Here is an 18,589-nt window from a genome sequence, read left to right as displayed (position 1 = left end):
GCATCCCCGACGGGGCGGTCAGGGGCGGCGCTGGGCAGCTACGCCCGAGGAGCGGCGAATGCGATCCAGATGTTCCGGGGGGGGGAGGAGGAGGGCCTCGCTGAGCCGGCCCGGGGAGGGATTGGTCACTGGCCGGGCGGCGGGCAGCCAATGGCGGCGGGAGGAGGAGGGGGCCTTCGGCCCGCCCCGTCCCAGGGCCAGCGCTGGGACTTGCAGGGCTCGGACGTGGGCGCGGCTGACGGGGCTGGGATTCGTGGCTCCTGCTCCCGGCTCGGCCCAGGAGGTGGTGACCCCCGCCCCCTTCCTCCTCCTCCCCGGAGCAAGTCCACTGCGAGGGTCAAGCAGCATGCTTGGGGGAGCGCTCCTCGGTCTCCTCCTCCTGCTGGGCTGGGGGGCTTCCCTGCCCCGATCCCAGCTCTTCTCCTTTGGGGGGCCGCGGGGGGACCGGGAGCTGCCCGACGGGGACGACGAGACCTCGGCGCCGGTGCCCCTGCCCTCCCCGCTCCGCTTCTACGAGGCCCGCTTCAGCCAGCTCTACGTAAGTCCGGTGGCGTGTGCCTGGTGCGCTCCAGAGGTTCAGGGGGAGGTGGGCTGGGGCGAGAGGCATGGCAGTCGTCCAGGACAGCCTCTGCCAACTGGTGCCCTCCAGATGGTGTTGGACTCGACGTGATTGCACCAAGAGGAGCGGGGAACGCTCCTCTTGGTGCTGTCACGTCGAGTCCAACACCATCTGGAGGGCACCAGTTGGCAGAGGCTGATCTAGTACGTCGTGTTGGAGGCAGGCGCCAGCCAGTCAGGAAGAGAGAGAGGAGGAGCCCTGCATGGCACCACAGGGGTGAGGCAGCCCAACGGTTGTGCCCAGTGCCAAAGGCAGGGTCCTTGGACGGGCAGCTGTTTGCCCAAGACATTCCTGGGCACTTCATAAGAGCACTCTGTGTGCCCCTGTTTAATATCTCTTTCCAGTCGAACGCTCTGTGTCGTTGGCGCAGGCGATGTCGAATCGCTCGCCAAATTCGCTCTAGGTTAGCTGCAGCGCCTCTGTTTAACTTGGTGGTCTTCGATCTTTTCAATCCCAGGACCCATTTTAGTCTAATTGGAAGGGGGAACCACTTCTTTTTTTCTTTTAACCATGGGTCAGAACTAGTGTTCATTCACCCTTCTCAGAGTAGGCTCACTGAAACTGATGGACACAACTAACATAGGCACGTTAATTTCAGGGGGCCTGCTTTGAGTTGAACTAAGTTGGATGCACCCTCATATATTTGGTGGTTGTGTGTTGGTGGTGTCCCACCTTAGGTCAGGCTGTGTGGCCCACTAGGCAGTCCTGACCCACCAGCTAAAGACCAGTGGTCTAATTCTAGCTTGAGTTTCCTCTCTTTGCATAGGTTTATTTTAAAAACCTATTTTTATTTCAATTGCAAATGAAAAACAGCTGGATTTTAATAAGCAACCTCCCCTTAAATGATTTTCATTTGCAAATTTCTTTTCTTTAAAAAAAAAAAAACAATTTCCCAGCATTGGTTGTGAATTCTGGAAGGTGAGTTGCTGCCATTCCCATTTTATGGATGAGAAACTGAGGCTGAAAGGCAGCAATAAGCCCATTGTCTCCCTTGGCAGAAGTCAGCCCACAGCTTAGTTGTGAGTAAGGTTGTTATCGGAGAGCCTGGAAGTTCCCAGGCTCATATCTTACTACAGCTGTGACTCACTAGGTAGTCATAGTAGAATTGGAAGGGGTCTATAAGGACACTAAGCTCAATGCAGGAATCCAACTTAAAGCATACCTGATAGGTGGCTCTTCAGCTGACTCTTGGATGCCTCCAGTGTTGGAGAGCCCACCACCTCCCTAGGTCATTGGTTCCATTGTCGTATGGCTCTAACAGTTAGGACTTTTCTCCTGATCCTCAGCCGAAATCTGGCTTCCTGTAACTTGAGCCCATTATTCTGTGTCCTGAACTCTGGGACTGGCCCTCTTCTGTGTGGCAACCTTTCAAGTACTTGAAGAGTGCTATCATATCTCCCCTCAGTCTTCTCTTCTCCAGGCTAAACATGCCCAGTTCTTTCAATCTCTCCTCATAGGGCTTTGTTTCCAGTCCTCTGATCATCCTCATTGCCCTCCTCTGAACCAGTTTGTCTTCATCCTTCTTAAAGTGTAGTGTCCAGAACTGTATGCAGTACTCAAGATGAGACCTAACCAATGCCAAATAGAGGGGAACCAGTACTTCCCGCAATTTGGAAACTATACTTCTGTTAATGCAGCCTAAAACAGCATTTGCCTTTTTTGCAGCCACATCGCAATATTGGCTGATATTCAGTTTGTGATCAACTACAATCCAAATATCTTTCTCATATGTAGTATTGCTAAGCCAATTATCCCCCATCTTATAACTGCATTTGGTTTCTGTTTCTTGGTGCAGAACTTTGCACTTATCTCTGTTAAAGGTTTGCAGTTTGGGTGTGCTCCTGGAGTCAGCGTTAAATTTGGAGTCCCAGGTTTCTGAGGTGGCCAGGAGTGCTTTTGCACAATTAAGATTAGTGTGCCAACTGCGCCCGTTCCTTGAGCTGTCTGATCTGGCCACGGTGACACATGCCTTAGTTACATCCTGTTTAGATTACTGTAACGCGCTCTACGTGGGGCTGCCTCTGAAGACTGTTCGGAAACTTCAGTTGGTACAACGTGCTGCAGCCAGAATGTTAACTGGGGCTGGTTACAGGGACCATACGACTCCCCTGTTACAAAAGCTCCACTGGTTGCCACTCTGTTTCCGGACACAATTCAAAGTGCTGGTGTTGACCTATAAAGCCCTATACGGCTTAGGTCCAGGCTATTTATCAGACCGTATCTCCCTGTATGAGCCTGCCCGGGCCCTGAGATCCTCAGGAGAGGCCATTCTCTCAGTCCCAACACCTTTGCAAGCGCGATTGGTGGGGATGCGAGATAGGGCCTTCTTGGTGGCTGCCCCTAGGCTTTGGAATTCCCTTCCTAGGAAGGTAAGAATGACCCCCTCTTTGCAGTCCTTCCGCCGACAAGCAAAGACCTTCCTATTCCAACAAGCCTTTGGAATTGAAGGCTAAGGATAGGGCGTGAAGGTGCTGCATTGCTCATGTCTATTATATCATTTTTAAACTAGTTTGAACTTTTTTAGCTATATGTGTGTATGGTTTTAATATTGGAAATAGTTTAATCTTATTTTAATGTAGACTTTGTATGTTTTTAATTATATGTATTTTTTATCTGGAAGCCGCCATGAGTTCCAGTTTTGGAAAAATGGTGCGGTATAAATAAAGATTAATAATAATAATAATAAATAATAATAAATGTCATCCTGTTGTTTTCAGCCCAATGCTCCAGCCAATCAAGATCCCTTTGAATTTTGTTTCTGTCTTCCAAGGTATTAGCTATCCCTCCCAATTTTGTATCATCTGCAAATCTGATAAGCATTCCCTGCACCTCCTCAACCAAGTCATTAATAAAAATGTTGAAGAGTGCTGGGCCCTGTAGTACCCCACTGGTTAGCTCCCCTCACTTTGAGAAGGAACCATTGATAAGCAAGTCTTAGACAAGCTGTCACTTTCCCAGCATTAGCCCACCCTCCCAACTTAATATAGGAATCTATACATTGACCTACCTTGAAGAGCACTCTTGACCATTTGTATGTGCAGTACACATCTTAAGTTCTTAAGCACTATAAACACTTGTTGTTTTGTTTATTTGGGAGTCCAGGACGGTTTAGAATATAATTAAACTTCCATCGCAAAATATTTCACAAAATACTTTACAAAAATCTGAAAACATAACCTTTCATTAAAAAAAAAAAGCAGTCTATCATTTACAACTGTTGGGTTTCTAGGCCAGATGGCTGGGATGAATAAATAACTTTTTAACTGGCATCTGAAGGCCAGCAATGAGGAGGACAACACTGTTTCCCCAGGGAGAGAGTTTAGAATCTGGGAGCCACCACTGAAAAGTCTCTGTTGTTTGTAATTACACCACCAGCTGGTGCCAGTGGTGGCACCACAAGCAATGCCCCCCCCTGGCTGAACTCACCACACAGGTTGGTCATTAGTAGTTTCCCTGAATAAAAAAACCCTCTCTGGTATCTGGAACAAATTGACTATTTAACCACCCTGACAGTTTATTTTACCATATTCCTTGTTTCCTGTCCAGCTATGACTTACTCATTAAATGTTTGCGAGTGGCTTAAAACATTGATTTGTTTGTTTGATTCAGTTTATGAATGCTTCCCATAAAAAATCTTCCCATGAAACGTCAACAATAAAAACAACTGCATATGTAAAAAAACAATGATGTATCAAACATGTATCAAACAATTTCAAAAACATGTACAATATCAAACAATTTCTTATATGAAAATGAAATGGACTGCCTTCAAGTCGATTCTGACTTATGGGCAACCCTGTGAATAGGGTTTTCATGGTAAGTGGTATTCAGAGGGGGTTTACCATTGCCTTCCTCTGAGGCTGAGAGGCAGTGACTGGCCCAAGGTCACCCAGTGAGCTTCATGGCTGTGTGGGGATTCGAACCCTGGTCTCCCAGGTCGCAGTCCACTACACCACACTGGCTCTCTTTCTTATATGAAAGAAATTTCAAATCCAGTATCTAGAATAGGATGAAGATATTCACTAGAAAAACTTTGTTGAGCAAAGGATTGTTCAATAGGTGCCAAAAAAAGACAACAGAGATGGTGCATGTCTGGTGTCTAGAGGGAGGGAGTTCCAAAGGGTAGGTGCCACCACCCTAAAGGCCCAACACATTAGAATTTGAGGCCTGACTCATCAGAATTAGAGGGTAGCCTGTGAAATTAATCTGTGATAAGACTTAAAAGGAATCTCTTTCCCCTTCTTATTTATCACCTATGTGTCCCCTCCGCCCTCCAAAAGAGCTCAGGATGCTGAATGTGAGGATTATCCCATTTTGTCCTCACAACACCCATGTGAGATGAAAGATTAGCTAGGATGAAAGATTAGCCCTTGCCAGACATTCCTCGCATGCAGAGGGTAAACATGGTGAAAGGGGCTGTGAAGGCACATGCAGTCGCTCTCTTCTCCTGCTGCCAACTGCTGTTGCTGGGTCCTGCATATCTTCTGTACCAGGGAGACTTCCCTATGCGAGGAGGCTTCCTGCTGCAGTCATTGTGCCATACCCACTGAGCAAAAGGCTCTTCAGCCTTTAAACTAGCAGCCTTTCCCAACCATTGGGTCCCCAGATGTTGCTGGACTACAGTTCCCGTAATTCCTGACCATTAGCCATGCTGACTGGGGCTGATGGGAGTTGTAGTGCAACATTTGGGGACTCGAAGGCTGAGAAAGGCTGGCCTAAAGCTCTCGTAACAATCTTCTCTCCAAGTGGCAGTTCATCAAATTGTTAGTCTCTCTCCCCAGGTAGCTGTGTTTTGCCATTGGATCGCTCTACTGACTGTTCTTTGACCTGGCTCCCTGACAGGTTGGGACCAATGGGATCATTTCCACCCAGGACTTCCCCAGAGAGACCCAGTATGTGGATGATGATTTCCCCACGGACTTCCCTGCTGTTGCTCCCTTCCTATCGGACATCGACACCAGCGGCGGGAGGGGCAAAATCTATTACCGCCTGGACGATTCCAGAGAGGTGATGGAACGAACTGCCCAGCTAATCCAGGCTGGCTTTCCCAGTGCTGCCAGTTTTGCCCCACATCACACCTTCATCGCTACCTGGGAGAATGTGGGAGCCTATGAAGAGGTCGCCCAAAACTCAGAGCCCTCCAAGCAGGTGAGGTGATGGCTTGTGGCATTTGTGCTTATAGTGTTTTCTGCTCACCAGACGAGTAAGTGCCACTGCCCGGTATGTCATAACATAAGAACATAAGAAGAGCCTGCTGGATCAGGCCAGTGGCCCATCTAGTCCAGCATCCTGTTCTCACAGTGGCCAACCAGGTGCCTGGGGGAAGCCCGCAAGCAGAACCCGAGTGCAAGGACACTCTCCCCTCCTGAGGCTTCTGGCAACTGGTTTTCAGAAGCATGCTGCCTCTGACTAGGGTGGCACAGCACAGCCATCATGGCTAGTAGCCATTGATAGCCCTGTCCTCCATGAATTTGTTTAATCTTCTTTTAAAGCCATCCGAGCTGGTTGCCATTACTGCGTCTTGTGGGAGCAAATTCCATAGTTTAACTATGCGCTGAGTAAAGAAGTACTTCCTTTTGTCTGTCCTGAATCTTCCAACATTCAGCTTCTTTGAATGTCCACGAGTTCTAGTATTACGAGAGAGGGAGAAGAACTTTTCTCTATCCACTTTCTCAATTTCATGCATAATTTTATACACTTCTATCATGTCTCCTCTGACCCGCCTTTTCTCTAAACTAAAAAGCCCCAAATGCTGCAACCTTTCCTCGTAAGGGAGTCGCTCCATCCCCTTGATCATTCTGGTTGCCCTCTTCTGAACCTTTTCCAACGCTAGAATATCCTTTTTGAGATGAGGCGACCAGAACTGTACACAGTATTCCAAATGCGGCCGCACCATAGATTTATACAACGGCATTATGATATCGGCTGTTTTATTTTCAGTACCTTTCCTAATTATCCCTATGTCGCAGCCCTCGGGCAGACTGCTGGGATCTCGCAGCAATGGAGGGGGAAAAGCCAGTCGCAGAATGCTGAGAGCTACTGCTGTTTTTGGGATGGAAGTCAAAAGTTGATTAGCCTGAGAGAAAACCTTCGAACAGCAGCGCTTGTGCACTCGTAGGACAAGAGGAGCCAGATGAGGCAGGACCTCTGACTCCCCCCACTCTGATTGGAGGCGGGGGTCTGAGTGAGAGTTTGGAAGACAAAAAACGAACTTCAACTTAGGCTGTGTTTTTGCTTTCCATTGGTGCTGTTCGGATATGTCGGGCAGCAAAAGGAGGGGTGGCTTTGCATTTCAAAAAGCAGAAACAGTGTAGAGTAGAACCTCCAGCTGCTGTTACGTGCCTTCAAGTTGACTACGACTTATGGTGACCCTATGAATCAGCGACCTCCAAGAGCATCTGTCATGATCCACCCTGTTCAGGTCTTGTAAGTTCAGGTCTGTGGCTTCCTTGATGGAATCAATCCATCTCTTGTTTGGCCTTCCTCTTTTTCTACTCCCTTCTGTTTTTCCCAGCATTATTGTCATTTCTAGTGAATCATGTCTTCTCATGATGTGTCCAAAGTATGATAACCTCAGTTTCATCATTTTAGCTTCTAGTGATAGTTCTGGTTTAATTTGTTCTGTTGCTGTTACGTGCCTTCAAGTCGATTATGACTTATGGCGGCCCTATGAATCAGCGACCTCCAAGAGCATCTGTCATGAACCACCCTGTTCAGATCCCCTCCTTTTAAGCCATTCTTAAAGGCACAGGAGTCTGCACAAGTCCTGGGGCCAGTAATGCTCACCCTGGGAAGCTGCTACCAGTCGGTCTAGAAGTGCTGCTCTTCCACCTTGGGTCCCCTAATGTTGTTGGACTACAACTCCTATCAGCCCCAGCCAGCTTAGCCAATGGCCAAGGGTGATGGGAGTTGTAGTCCAGCAACGTCTGGGGACCCAAGGTAGAAGGACAGTGGTCTGGATCATACTGAGTTAGATGGACAAATGGTCTGGTAGTCTAAAGCAGCTTCCTGTGCTTCTATGGAAAGGCCAAGAGGATTTTCCATTTTTTGGAAAGTCTGACTATTTTGTTAACCGTTTTAACCTCAGCTTTATTTGGGTGGGTGGGTGGGTGGGTGTGATGCCTTCCCAACTGATTCATCGGCATGTCAGTTGGGAATGAGGGGCGTGTTTCAGATTTTCCACCATGTAAGGAAACGAAGGCACTAATTGCATTCCTGTAATGAGGTGGGTATGCATTTTTTAAAAAAACAATTGACTCACTCATATTAAAAACAACAATAATCATTCAGTGGAAAACTAAGGGATGGGCAGCATCCTCAGTGGTAGAGCATCCGCTTTTCTTGCTGAAAGTCCTGGGTTCAATCTCCAGTGGCATCTCCAAATATGGCTGGGAATGTCTCCTGCCTAAAACCCCAGAGTGCTGCTGCCAGTCAGTGCAGGCAACACTGAGATAGACAGACCAGCAACCTGACTCAGTAAAAGACAACCTCCTATGTAGCATAACCCTGGTGTGTGTGTGTGTTTTAAATGTGGGAACATATCATTCTTATAGTTATTTATTAATTGCATTCCACATATATGTCTTAACAAATGTATTATTATTATTATTATTAATAATAATAATAATAACCGATGATGATGATGATGATGATAATAATAATAATAATAATAATAATAATATTGCCAGCCCTTCACCCTAAGGTCTCAGGGTGGGTTAGTCAAAGGAACAGGGTGGGTCCTAAAAATATACCTTTCACTCTGCCCAATGGCAGGGCCGGCCCCTGAGTCACCTGGAGAGATTCTGAATCCCAGCATCAACCATAAACAGCCCAAGACTCCATGTTGCGTTTTGCTCCCAGCCGGCTTTTCCCTGGCTCTTTAAGGCTGGTGGCATTTGACCTTTGGCTCTCTCTTAACAAGTGTTGCACACTCAAGAGTCCATTGAGAATGGCTTAGGAACAAGCCCCCAGCTGACCTTTGCAGTTGCCCTTTGTTCCTTGACCCCGGGAGACTCATGCCTGTCAGTTTCCCCGGTTAAAAGGCTGTGCAAACCTGAGGCTTAATCGTGTGTGTGTGTGTGTGTGTGTGTCTGTGTCTGTGTTTAAACCTGCAGCTTGTTGCTTTACGTAAGGGCCATGATCTGCAGGGAAAGTTCTCCTACGCGAGCCCTGCTGAAAGGAATGTGGGAGCTGGAGGAAAGTGAGGCAGAGAGAGTGCTCTCACACAGCCCCCCTACGGTGCAAGAAGGATTATGCAGAACCACCTTCCCAGTGGAGCAGCACCTAAAATCTTTGTTGCCGGAAAGGCAACCCCCTGGACTTTAGTGATTGTGTGCCCAGTTTGCTACCTTCCCTCCCCCTCACCTTGTTTGCCCAGGTGACCTGACCAGATCCTCCCTCCTCAGCCCAAAAATCAGCTTTGTTGACACAGCTCAGCCGCTGTCCCTGGGGCTCAGTGCCTGGCATGTGTGTGTGTGTGCTTGACAACAAGCTGGCCTTTATATCTGGCAGGAATGTCAAGGGCCTGACGTCTGAAACTGGAACCCTTCCCAATCGCTGCGTCCCGCTGGGAGCCAGTGGTCGAGGCCTGTGGACATCTTTTCATGACTTTGTATGCCCTGTTTAGTTTGAAACAGGCATGAATGAAGGCAGAGCTTGGAAAAGTTACTTTTTTAAACTACAACTCCCATCAACCCCAGCCAGCGTGGCCACTGGATTGGGCTGATGGGAGTTGTAGTTCAAAAAAGTAACTTTTCCAAGCTCGGCGTTAAGCTCATCCTTTCTTAGGAGAAGACCAGCATTTCCAGATCCAGAATCTTGGCTAGCTGCGCTAAGGATGATTTCTGCCTTAGATGTTAAGAGTAGCTGCTGGTCAGAATGGCCAGTACTGAGCTAGCTGGACTCAGGAGTAGGTGTGAAAGGGGAGGAAAAGGTGCACAGAAGCATTTTGAGGTGGGTGGAGTGGAGGACCAGTTTGGCGTCTCTTGGAAATCAGAGTCTCCCCTGAGGAAGAATGATAAAACTGGAAATACGTCAAGGCAATGTAGACGTCTCCCGTGCACCTTTGAGGTCCTCTGCATTTCCTTGCGTTCCTGCACTTTGTGTCTTCCGTTCTTAACCTTGGTGTCATTCAGCTTCATTTGTTGTGGCTGATGCTCTTGATTCTCAGTAGTTTTCCATCTGAGGATTCGTGATATGATGCAGAGGTCTTCACGAAAACAAAACAAAAACAGCCTTAGCCAAAATGTGTGTCTGTGCTTCACATTTTGGAGTGTGTGTGTGTGTGATTTAAATGGCTGTAGAGAGTCAAGCTGTCCACTGTTGGAGGCAGTATGCTCTTGGATGCCAGTTGCTGGAAACTGCAGGAGCGGGAGAGTGCTGTTGCGTTCAGGTCCCACTTGCGGGTTTCCCTTTGGGCCACTGTGAGGACAGGACGTTGGACTAGAGGGGCCTCTGGCCTGATCCAGCAGGGCTCTTCTTAGGTTCAGTAGGAATGTGGTTGCTACAGATGTTGAGATTTTTGTTCCCTTTTCTCTTCTTCTCCATTAAAGCAAAGCCGAGGCTTATTCCGGGCTGTGTTTAGAGCCAGGGCTCAGCCCTCGGATATGTCAAGTGATATTATCAGTTTTATTTGTTTATTTAGCACTTACAAAAGCGGTGCTTTTCTTGTTACAAGAGAGGAAAAAATCCCATGGCTATTGCTGGAAGGCTTATCAGCTAAAGCAGAGATGTCCAACTTTTGCATTCTTGGGGGCCGTCCAGTTCTCCAGGCGCAGATTTGGACATGCAGCCTGACTGCCTGAGGCATTGTTTTCCGGCTCTGCAATAAAGTGGATGCTCTCTAGCGTTCAGGCCTTCACTAGTATGGCGCGTGAGTGCTCAGGAGGTGTGAGGTGATCGCTGGAGGAGGCACCATCCTTCTGAATGGATTCCTTCCAGGAGGCGGGTTGGCCACAATCCTTTCGCCTTTCCGGGGACATACCCCAAATAGTAACGCTATCCATTTTAGACTGTAAGCCCCTCAGGGCAGAGACTTGTCCTCTTGCGCTTTGTGCTGTGCCTTGAAGGTTGATGGCGCTGTATTGTAGAGGGGGGACTATTGCAGTGCAAGGACTGCAGTCCTACATGGGCAACCTTCTGGGGGCTGTGTACCAGTGGTGGGCGGGGCCAGAGTCATAAGTGGGTGGAGCAACAGATGTGGCTCTTACCTTGGTAGAGTAAGGCCCCCATCTGCGTTATATATTTAAAGCACTATCATGCCACTTTAATGGTCAGGGCTTCCCCCAAAGAATCCTGGGAACTGTAGTTTGTTAAGGGAGCGGAGAGTTTTTAGGAGACCCCTGTTGCCCTCAAGGAGCTCAGCTTCCAGAGTGCTTTAACAATCAGCCCCTCTTCCCAGGGAGGTTTGGACATTGGGAGGGGACCATAGGAACCTGCCTTGTACCCGTTCAGACCATCGGTCCATCTACCGCAGTGTTGTGTACACTGACTGGCAGCAGCTCTCAAGGCTTTCAGGCAGGGAGCTAAAAATGCCGGGGAGTGAACTTGGGACGCTCTGCCCACTGAGCTACGGGAAGTGGGGTCTCCTCACAATTCTCAGCACGCTTATCAAACTGCACTTCCCAGGATTATTTGGGGGAAGCCATGATGGTTAAAAGTATTCTTGTTATTATTTCTTAGATTTATATCCCGCCCTTTCTCCCAGTAGGAGCCCAGGGCAGCATAATACTTTCCTAAATGCACCCACCCACCTGTTTCCATCCTCCCTTCAGGCAAAGAAGAGGCATCATCAAAGGACATGGCCCGGCCAGGAGGGTGCGGAGCTGGGCCCATGAGGGGCGTGGCTCTGGGAGAGTTTGGAGAGCTGCTTAGGCCTGCAGGGCTCCATTCGGCCTCCAGGCTTGAGGTTCCCCACCCTTGCTGAGGGCGGTGGCCTGGGAAGAATGCCAAGGGCCAGAGAGAGAACCCTGAAGGGTCATGCTCAGCCTCCAGGTCTGAGGTTCCCATCCCTGCACGGCATCGTTGTTATGTGCCTTCAAGTCAGTTATGACTTATGGCAACCCTATGAATCAGTGACCTCCAAGAGCATCTGTCCTGATGAACCACCCTGTTCAGATCTTATAAGGTCAGGTCTGTGGCTTCCTTTATGGAATCAATGCATCTCTTGTTTGGCCTTCCTCTTTTTCTACTCCTTTCTGTTTTTCCCAGCATTATTGCCTTTTCTAGTGAATCATGTCTTCTCATTATGTGTCCAAAGTATGATAACCTCAGTTTCATCATTTTAGCTTCTACTGGCAGTTCTGGTTTAATTTGTTCTAACACCCAATTATTTGTCTTTTTCGCAGTCCATGGTATCCGCAAAGCCCTCCTCCAACACCACATTTCAAATGAGTTGATTTTTCTCTTATCCCCTTTTTTCACTGCCCAACTTTCACATCCATACATAGAGATCAGGAATACCATGGTCTGAATGATCCTGACTTTAGTGTTCAGTGATACATTTTTGCATTTGAGGACCTTTTCTAGTTCTCTCACAGCTGCCCTCCCCAGTCCTAGCCTTCTTCTGATTTCTTGACTATTGTCTCCATTTGGGTTAATGATTGTGCCAAGGTATTGATAATCCTTGACAAGTTCAATGTCCTCATTGTCAACTTTAAAGTTACGTAAATCTTCTGTTGTCATTACTTTAGCCTTTTTGACATTGAGCTGGCTTAACAACCAGCAGGCTTTGGAACAGCCTCCCTTCTAAGTCACAACTCACCACAACACTGGGGTCATTTCGTGGGCAGGTGAAGTTGCACTTCTTGGCCCAGAAGTTTATGGAGGGGGAAGATATTCTGGGCCTTTGAATTTCTGTTGCAGCTGGTGGTTTTGTGTGTAACCAATTTCTGCATTTTTTGGGGACACCATTTCAAGTGTTACTGGTTTTAATTTTTGTTTTGGATGATGTGTATTTCTGCCCTGGGACCTTTAGGTGAATGGCAGCTCATAAATACTTTAAGTAAACACTGTCTGAAACCCTGGACAGCCACTGCCAGTCCGTGTAGGTACCAATGGGTCAGTTGGACCTATGGCCTGACTGAGGATAAGGCAGCTTCCTGCACTCTTGCAACTAGATAAATAATCATATATAAAATACTGTGAGAGAGATGTGTTGCCTCACATTGGTAAAAATCTGGCAGAGCTATCGAGGATCTCATAAAGTAGTCTTGGAGGCCGATTCGACTGGCAGGTTTCACACCCGGGTCTCAAGGTGATGGTGCATAAAAGGCAAAGAGGACATGGAAAGGACAGAGTGTGAAGCGCAGAAGAGAATGGTGAGGTCAACAGGGAAAGGAAAGGAAATCCATCTTGGAAAATATGAGGAGAGGAGAAAAAAATAAGGATAAGGAATAATAAAGTAAGGTGCCTCTGAGCATGTGTGGAGTTCTGCATCCTCCTCATTGAGTTCCACAACCAGCCTCCGCCCAGGCATTAGGACTAAGTCCGAGGGATTGCTTCCAAGTAAGCTTGAATCCACAGCTTCTCCCTTTTTTGGGAATCAAACGTTGCATTTCTTGAGCCTCTTTTGGCTTTGACGGAGACTAGAATAAAAATTAACATCTCTGTTCCAGCCCCCAAGGGGGAAATAATTTTATTTATAAAAATTAACATCTCTGTTCCAGCCCCCAACGCCAAAACTTGTAGCTGGAGGAAGAAGGGTCAAGACTGAAAGGCAGGGAGATAATGCAGAAGGGAGAAAAGATAAATGATCCCAAGCAGGGGAGTTTTATAGGTTCTTGAGCAACAGGGCTCTGGGAAGGAGGAGAAGAGATGGAATTTGCCCACGCAGAGCTTGCTCCTTCACTGGAGTTATGCAGTAAAGGCCTTTGCATGTAGGGCCCGGCTCCCAGAGACACCAGGCAGCTGATTGGCACTGAGAGGGAGCCCCACTGGCGCTGGGAGCACCAGTTATAGGGAGCCCCTTTGCAATCCATTTGGAGGAAGCAGTTTGGATTCCAACCTTTTGGTGCTTTGTTTACCACTGGAAGTGTTTTTCATTTGCTTACTTTTAAAATGAAAGCTGAGTGGCTTAAGATGGTGCATTTAAAATAAATAAATTCTGTGCCAGATAACCCAGTGTGGCAGTTCTATGGCAATCCTGGGGTCACATGAACCACACGGCCCTAGATTATCATAGCACTGTGTGGCCTTTGCAGTGTTGGATTCCACCCTTAGCTTTTTAATTAATTATTTTTTGTATAGAGCAAGGATGACTAAACTGTGGCCCTCCAGGTGGTGCTGAACTCCAGCTCACAACAGCATTGAGCAGGGGGTTGGACTTGATGTCCTTATGGGTCCCTTCCAATTCTGCTATTCTATGATAACTCCCATCATCTCTGGTCACAGGCCATGCTGGCTGGGGCTGATGGGAACTGTAATTCAGCAATATCTGGAGGCCCGCAGGTTATCCATCCCTGGCGCAGAGTGTTCATTGGCCTTTACGCCCATTGTCTCAGTAGACCTTTAGAAAAAGCCCTGTAAGCAGTGGAAACTGGTGCCCTTTGGGACTAGTGGGGCGGAAGACAGGGAGCCCCACAGTAGGTGGAGCCAGAGCCAATGACAGGCGGAGCCAACTGATTCTAGTTCTGTCCCCATCCTCCTCCTGCCTGCCAGGTTCTGCAAAGACATCACTGAGGAGGAGGAAGCTGACAGCCTGGGCCATCTTTTGGACTGGATGGAAGTAAGAAGAGAGCCAGGTGGGGGATTTGTGCGGGGAGACGGCGAGCTTGTTGTGGGGCAGTGCTCTACTCGCCCTAATGTGCCAACATCCACTGTGTGTAAGGGAGGTCAGCAATGTTTTCCCCATATTGCAGACGAGGGGCTGAGGCTTATAGGGGGCATCCTGGTGAGAGGAGAGGTGAGACATAAATCTGGGACGTGCCCATAAGCTATTACACGATGCACGTTCTCTGCTTTGGTCTGGATTGGATGAATGTTGGCGTCTTTGTGGTTCTGCCTTAGAGACGCTGGAGTGTGATTCCCGCATTTCTCTACCGCAGCGTAACACCTTCCAGGCCGTCTTGGCCTACAGCCCTTCGGATGCCTACGTCCTCTTCCTTTACCCTGATGATGGGATCCAGTTCTTTGGAACGCGCCCGAAGGAATCGTACAATGTCCACTTGGAACTCCCGGCCCGCGTCGGCTTCAGCCGAGGGGACTATCAGCGGCAGGAAGGCCCATACCACAGTGTAACCAGCAGCGAGCAGTCCGTCAAAAACCTCTACCAGTAAGTTGTTGGTGTGCTGTCTGGGTCCCCGCCAAGGCACCAGTTCCAGTGTCTAATTTCTTTCTTTGTGGGTGTGTTCCAAATGTTGACATTGTTGACGATTTTGGCAGTGGAGTGCTGGGGAAGAGCCCGGCGTGAGGTCAGGTCTGCTCTGAAGAGTGGGAGGAATCCATCCCCTTCTGCCAAACGCTTTGGAGCAGGCTCTGGTATCTGAAAAGGCAAAGCTCCACCAGGGCCTCCGTTGCACCAGAGCGATTATATTGCTGCTTGCTCAGTGCGTCTGAGGCCTCAGAGCATGTCAGAGGAAGCTAGAACAGCCTGGGCAATATTAATATTTTAAAAATCTCTTAAGCGGTGTGACAATATATATAAAAAATCATTATCATTAACAAAAATAGAACGTAAACCAAAAAAACGGCAGCAGAAAAACATGTAAAAACAAAACAGAAATTCCGGGGATTCATACAGATAAGAACAGGGTCCAGTCTTGTGGATCAAGGAAAAATTGTGCAAAAAGATAAGTCTTTACCGGATGTCTGAAACGTCTGATGGTTCCTGCTTCGCATATCATAGAATTATAGAATAGCGGAGTTGGAAGGGGCCTATAAGGCCATCAAGTCCAACCCCCTGCTCAATGCAGGAATCCAAATCAAAGCATTCCTGACAGATGTCTGTCCAGCTGCCTTGTGAAGGCCTCCAGTGTCAGAGAGCCAACTACCTCTCTACTTAATTGGAAGAGAGAAGGGCATTCCACAGTACAGGGCAATGCCACTTTTGGGGCCCCACCCCGCGATGTTCTGTAAGTTGCGGGCCCACAAGTAGAATTTCCCTGGGTGATCTAAGTGATCTTATGGGGTCTGTACAGGGGCAGGTGGTCTTTCTGATAACCTGGTCCCAAGCTGTTTAGCTGTTAACACCAAGACCTTGAACATGGCCTGGTAGCTGATTGGCAGTCAGTGCGATTCCCTCGGCACAGATTCAATATGTGCATGTCCAGGCGCTCCACTCAGCTACCTGGCCGCAGCATTCTGTGCCAGCCGCAGCTTCTGGAACACATTACAGTCGTTCAGTCATGAAGTTACCGACGTATGAAGCACAGTGGCCATCAGGTCCCAGGGCAGGTTCCAACAGCATAAAAACCTGGTTGGCCACTGCAAGAACAGGATGCTGGACTAGAACGGCCATTGGCCTGACCTAGCAGGCTCTTCTTATGTCATTAAGACGGCATGCCCACCTGTACGGATCCTTCCCTCGCAATGTGCAGCCAGGAGAGCGTTGAGTGTTCTTGAAGGTGCGCTTTTGATTCAGAGAGAGTGAATGTATCAACAGTGTGCACTCCCTAGAACACTAGTATTTGGCTTGCATGCAGAGCACCCAAAGTTAAATCCCCGGCATTTCTGGGTAGGGCCAGAGATGGGAAAGCCCAAAAACAACAACAGTTTTTTTCCCGAGGCCTTCACATCTCTAGGTAGGACTGGGAATGTCCCTCGCTTAAAATCTTGGAGAGCTGCTGCCAGTCAGAGTAGGCAGTACTGAGCTAAATGGAACAATGGTCTGATTTGGTATAAGGTAGTTTGAGTCTAGAAACTCCTCTTTGACTTTAACAGGGGAGGAAAAAAGGGGAGGAAATCCCAAGAATCCTGTTTCGGTCACTATGTTGTCTGGCCTTCGTCAGGGGATGGACTGGTCGGTGATATTCTTTTCTAGCAAGGTTGCTTGAAATGATAGACAACCACTATCGTGGTCACAATATTGTGGCTGAAACACGTTGGTGTTTTTAAAAAATAAACATCACATTTTCCAGAATCTTGGGATTCCCCCCCCCTTTCATTTCTGGCTTTTGGGATGCTTGCCATTTTCTGCTTTTGGCTTAACAGGGGAGGGCCATAGTTCAGTGGAAGAGCACTTGTTTTGCATGCAGAGTCCTTGGCTTCTCCGCATAGGGCTGGTAGAGAGTCCTGCCTGAAACCCTGATGAGCCGCTGCCAGTCAGTGTAGCTAGGTGGACCTGTGGTCTGACTCAGGATAAGGCAGCTTGCTATGTTCCAGTTCTCTGGCTGATTGATTTAGTCAATTTTTATCCCGCCTCACAGTGGATAACAAGAAAATTCAAGAAAACCTTCAACACAATACAGAATATGCACACACGATAAAAACAGCACATTGTACAAGGTCAGATAAACTGCAGCCCAAAGGCCTGGATGAACAACCAGGTTTTAACCCAGCACATACATTTCAGCGCTGCAGGTGCTAACTGGAGTTCAGAGGGAAGGGTACTCCATAGCTGGGGTGTCGCAGTGGAAAAGGCTCCTTGCCAGAGAAGCTGATGTGGAAAGGACCCATAGCTTCGGCTATGGGGCGGTATACAAGTATAATAAAATAAATTAATTAAATAAATTGAAGCTAGAAGGAAATCTAGGAGCCCTGCTGGATAAGCCCAGAGGCCCATTTAGTTGAGCATCTTGTTCTGACAAGGGCTAGCCAGGTGCTCACTGGAAACCCACAAACAGGACATGAGCACAACGGCACTTTCCCCACTTGGAGTTCCCAGTAACTGATATTCATAGGCATGCTACCTCCGACAGTGGAGGCAGCACATGGCCATTGTGGCTAGTAGCCATAGGTACCCTAATCTTCCAAGCATTTGTGTAAACCCCTGTTAAAGTCATCCAGGTGGTTAGTGCTAGTGAATGAACCGCGCTGTTTGAAGAAATATCTCTTTTTTTGCTGTTTTTGTTTTTGAAAGATACTTTCGCAGTTTTTTTGCACTTGACTCTCCTGAGTAACTTGGTGTCATCACAGTCTGGAAACCACTGCAGTATGCAAACAAATGAATTGACACTGGGTGTGGAATCCAGCCTTCACAGAATCTCAGCTTTCATTGAACACATTTCCAGAGGGCAATATCTGAGTCCTCTCCATGCCTAACAGGAGCAAAATAAATGTTGAAAAAAAGAAACAAATTATGCATATTCGCCTAACTCATTACAAGGTGCAGAATCCACCTTTTCTGGATACAGAATTTGGCCTTGAATTCTGATTTTTTTAAAAATCAGAATTCAGCCCCAGTGACTGAATTTTGAACCTCTTGCGCTCTTTAACGTCAGGCATGCCTACCTCCTTTATCAGAAATTGGAGCCCAGCGTGGATGGGGAGTCAGATGTCAAATTGGATTTTGTTTGTATTAGGTGGCTGTTTCATTAAATAACATTGTGTATGCTGGGATATGTGTGCTGCCTTTCCCCCATTTAAAATTTGGGTTCAAAGAGAGGCCAGCACTGTGGGGAAAAATCCCTCACGTATGGCAGTGTTGTTGCAAACCGTTGCAAGAAAGTACCTGCTAAAGTCACTCTTTTGACTGACCATGTCCTGTACTTGACCTGGTTGTGTTATTGCAAAGTGATGCAAACTGTAACTCCGTTTGACACCTAGTTTGGTGGAGGCACCCTTAACAATGGGAAAAGATCAAAGCAACTAAGTCAGAGGGTCTCCTCTTTGGCATCCTGCTTCGACCGGTTTCCTCCTTGTCTGAGAGCGAATGTGCCAGGTTCCATAAAAAAGGGTATTGTTTCAGGGCAGTGGTGTTCAAAGTTCCTACCTCCAGAGACCATCTCCTATAATGAGTAATGTGCTCAGGAACCCAGATGAAAAAATGTAAGAGACCTGCAGCTGGATCGTGCCCAAGGGGGCCCATCTAGTCCA

General features: G+C 47.9%; 1 protein-coding gene across 1 annotated transcript in view; it reads left to right on the top strand.

Annotated features, from left to right (window-relative positions):
• The first annotated feature begins 203 nt into the window (after window positions 1-203).
• The window catches only part of NID2 (nidogen 2), a 76,473-nt gene continuing 58,087 nt past the window's right edge, over window positions 204-18,589 (top strand). Inside the window, exons 1-3 of the mRNA XM_061612543.1 lie at window positions 204-538; window positions 5,462-5,767; window positions 14,662-14,888. Of these exons, the coding sequence (XP_061468527.1) occupies window positions 347-538; window positions 5,462-5,767; window positions 14,662-14,888 (725 nt within the window). The 5' untranslated portion in view covers window positions 204-346. The remainder of the gene's footprint in view (window positions 539-5,461; window positions 5,768-14,661; window positions 14,889-18,589) is intronic.

Source organism: Rhineura floridana, chromosome 2 (genome assembly GCF_030035675.1).
Source record: "Rhineura floridana isolate rRhiFlo1 chromosome 2, rRhiFlo1.hap2, whole genome shotgun sequence".
Lineage (NCBI taxonomy): Eukaryota > Metazoa > Chordata > Lepidosauria > Squamata > Rhineuridae > Rhineura > Rhineura floridana.
Note: the sequence above shows the minus strand (reverse complement) of the source record. Positions and strands in the feature narration are given on the sequence as shown.